General features: G+C 35.5%; 1 protein-coding gene across 14 annotated transcripts in view; it reads right to left on the bottom strand.

Moving 5' to 3' along the window:
- Positions 1–2,365, bottom strand: part of LOC126894085 (muscle-specific protein 300 kDa-like) — a 22,923-nt gene extending 20,558 nt beyond the window's left edge. For 2 of the 14 annotated variants that reach the window (XM_050664761.1, XM_050664763.1), the window contains exon 1: positions 15–2,029. In XM_050664761.1, the coding sequence (XP_050520718.1) occupies positions 15–1,724 (1,710 nt within the window). In that variant the 5' untranslated portion in view covers positions 1,725–2,029. Of the gene's footprint in view, positions 1–14; positions 2,030–2,066 lie in introns of those variants that run through there. The other 12 variants (XM_050664768.1, XM_050664769.1, XM_050664770.1 and 9 more) reach the window with 12 other exon arrangements.
- Positions 2,366–2,371: the final 6 nt, after the last annotated feature.

The raw sequence follows: 2,371 nt of genomic DNA, 5'->3' as shown, positions 1-2,371 counted from the left end.
CGATGGTAGCTAACCTTTAAATAAAAATTAGATGATAAAACATCTAAAATTTCCAAAACTTCCTCATAAAATAAAATGAAAGTAGTAGTGAAATGAGAAGAAATTGGATCTTTATTGTAGCATAAAAAGATATTATTAAAGGAATTACGTAAAGGAGTTAAATCAACATATGGTTTTGAATCAACCCAATGATAAAGACATATAATATTTGGTAGTTGTAAAATAGTTGCATTCTTGTCAACCGATGAAAAATCCACCTCTGGCAATATTATGTCTTTTCCTTTAGACGCTATTACATTCAATAACGGCAATTCAAATTCTGGAATTGTACTATCGAAATGACCTTGCTGCTTGGACATTTCTATGTCAGGTAATTTAGTGTATACTGAAGTCAATTCTACGTCTGAAAAAATTATATCCTCTTTGCTTTCTCCTTTGGGATATTTTAGATTTAGTGATGGTAGTTCAACGTCAGGTAATTTAACATCTATTGATTGCAATTCAACGTCTGGTAAACTAATGTCCTTATGAGTCATTTTTATGTCCAATTCAGGTAATTCTACATTCGGAATTTGTACATCTTGTGCCTGAAGACCTTCGAAGGAGTCTCTCTCCTTTTCCAAAAATATAGATAATTCTGGCATGGACACTAAATCTTTTTCCGGGAAATTACCTACTACACCTTTTTTTGATTTACCCATTAGTTTTCCAATAAATGACGTCGATTTCTTCATTCCAATATCCACATACGACGTTTGCAGATCTTTTGTTTCTAAGCCTACAGAAATAAATCCATCCTTTTGGCTTTTGTCAGCTGGTTTGCTTTTTCTTTTAGGAGGTTTTACATTCAAGGTTGGCAATTCAACTTCAGGAATGGTAATGTCTACTTTGCCTTCTACAATAGGAGATTTTACATTAAGCGATCGTAGTTCAATATCTGGTAAATTGACGTCTACTGATGGTAAAACATCCTCTGGCAATTTCGCAGTTAATTTGCATTCTACATTGGGAGATTTTACATTTTGTAATGGTAGTTCAACGTCAGGTAATTTAACGTCTACAGATGGCAATTCCACTCCTGGCAATTTTGCAGTTAGCTTGCCTTGTCCTTTAGTAGATTTTATAATTAGTGATGGTGGTTCAACGTCAGGTAATTTGACGTCTACAGATGGCAATTCAACCTCTGGCAATTTCGCAGTTAGCTTGCCTCGTCCTTTAGGAGATTTTATAATTAGTGATGGTGGTTCAACGTCAGGTAATTTGACGTCTACAGATGGCAATTCAACCTCTGGTAATTTTGCAGTTAGCTTGCCTTGTCCTTTAGGAGATTTTATAATTAGTGATGGTATTTCAACATCTGGTAAATTGACGTCAACTGATGGTAAAACATCCTCTGGCAATTTCGCAGTTAATTTGCCTTCTACATTGGGAGATTTTACATTTAGTAATGGTAGTTCAACGTCAGGTAATTTAACATCTATTGATTGCAATTCAACGTCTGGTAAACTAATGTCCTTATGAGTCATTTTTATGTCCAATTCAGGTAATTCTACATTCGGAATTTGTACATCTTGTGCCTGAAGACCTTCGAAGGAGTCTCTCTCCTTTTCCAAAAATATAGATAATTCTGGCATGGACACTAAATCTTTTTCCGGGAAATTACCTACTACACCTTTTTTTGATTTACCCATTAGTTTTCCAATAAATGACGTCGATTTCTTCATTCCAATATCCACATACGACGTTTGCAGATCTTTTGTTTCTAAGCCTACAGAAATAAATCCATCCTTTTGGCTTTTGTCAGCTGGTTTGCTTTTTCTTTTAGGAGGTTTTACATTCAAGGTTGGCAATTCAACTTCAGGAATGGTAATGTCTACTTTGCCTTCTACAATAGGAGATTTTACATTAAGCGATCGTAGTTCAATATCTGGTAAATTGACGTCTACTGATGGTAAAACATCCTCTGGCAATTTCGCAGTTAATTTGCATTCTACATTGGGAGATTTTACATTTTGTAATGGTAGTTCAACGTCAGGTAATTTAACGTCTACAGATGGCAATTCCACTCCTGGCAATTTTGCAGTTAGCTTGCCTTGTCCTTTAGTAGATTTTATAATTAGTGATGGTGGTTCAACGTCAGGTAATTTGACGTCTACAGATGGCAATTCAACCTCTGGCAATTTCGCAGTTAGCTTGCCTCGTCCTTTAGGAGATTTTATAATTAGTGATGGTGGTTCAACGTCGGGTAATTTGACGTCTACAGATGGCAATTCAACCTCTGGTAATTTTACAGTTAGCTTGCCTTGTCCTTTGGTAGATTTTACATTTAGTGATGGTAATTCAACGTCAGGCAATTTGACGTCTATTGATG

This window comes from Daktulosphaira vitifoliae, unplaced genomic scaffold, assembly GCF_025091365.1.
Source record: "Daktulosphaira vitifoliae isolate Bord-2020 unplaced genomic scaffold, ASM2509136v1 Scaffold_1, whole genome shotgun sequence".
NCBI lineage: Eukaryota > Metazoa > Arthropoda > Insecta > Hemiptera > Phylloxeridae > Daktulosphaira > Daktulosphaira vitifoliae.
Note: the sequence above shows the minus strand (reverse complement) of the source record. Positions and strands in the feature narration are given on the sequence as shown.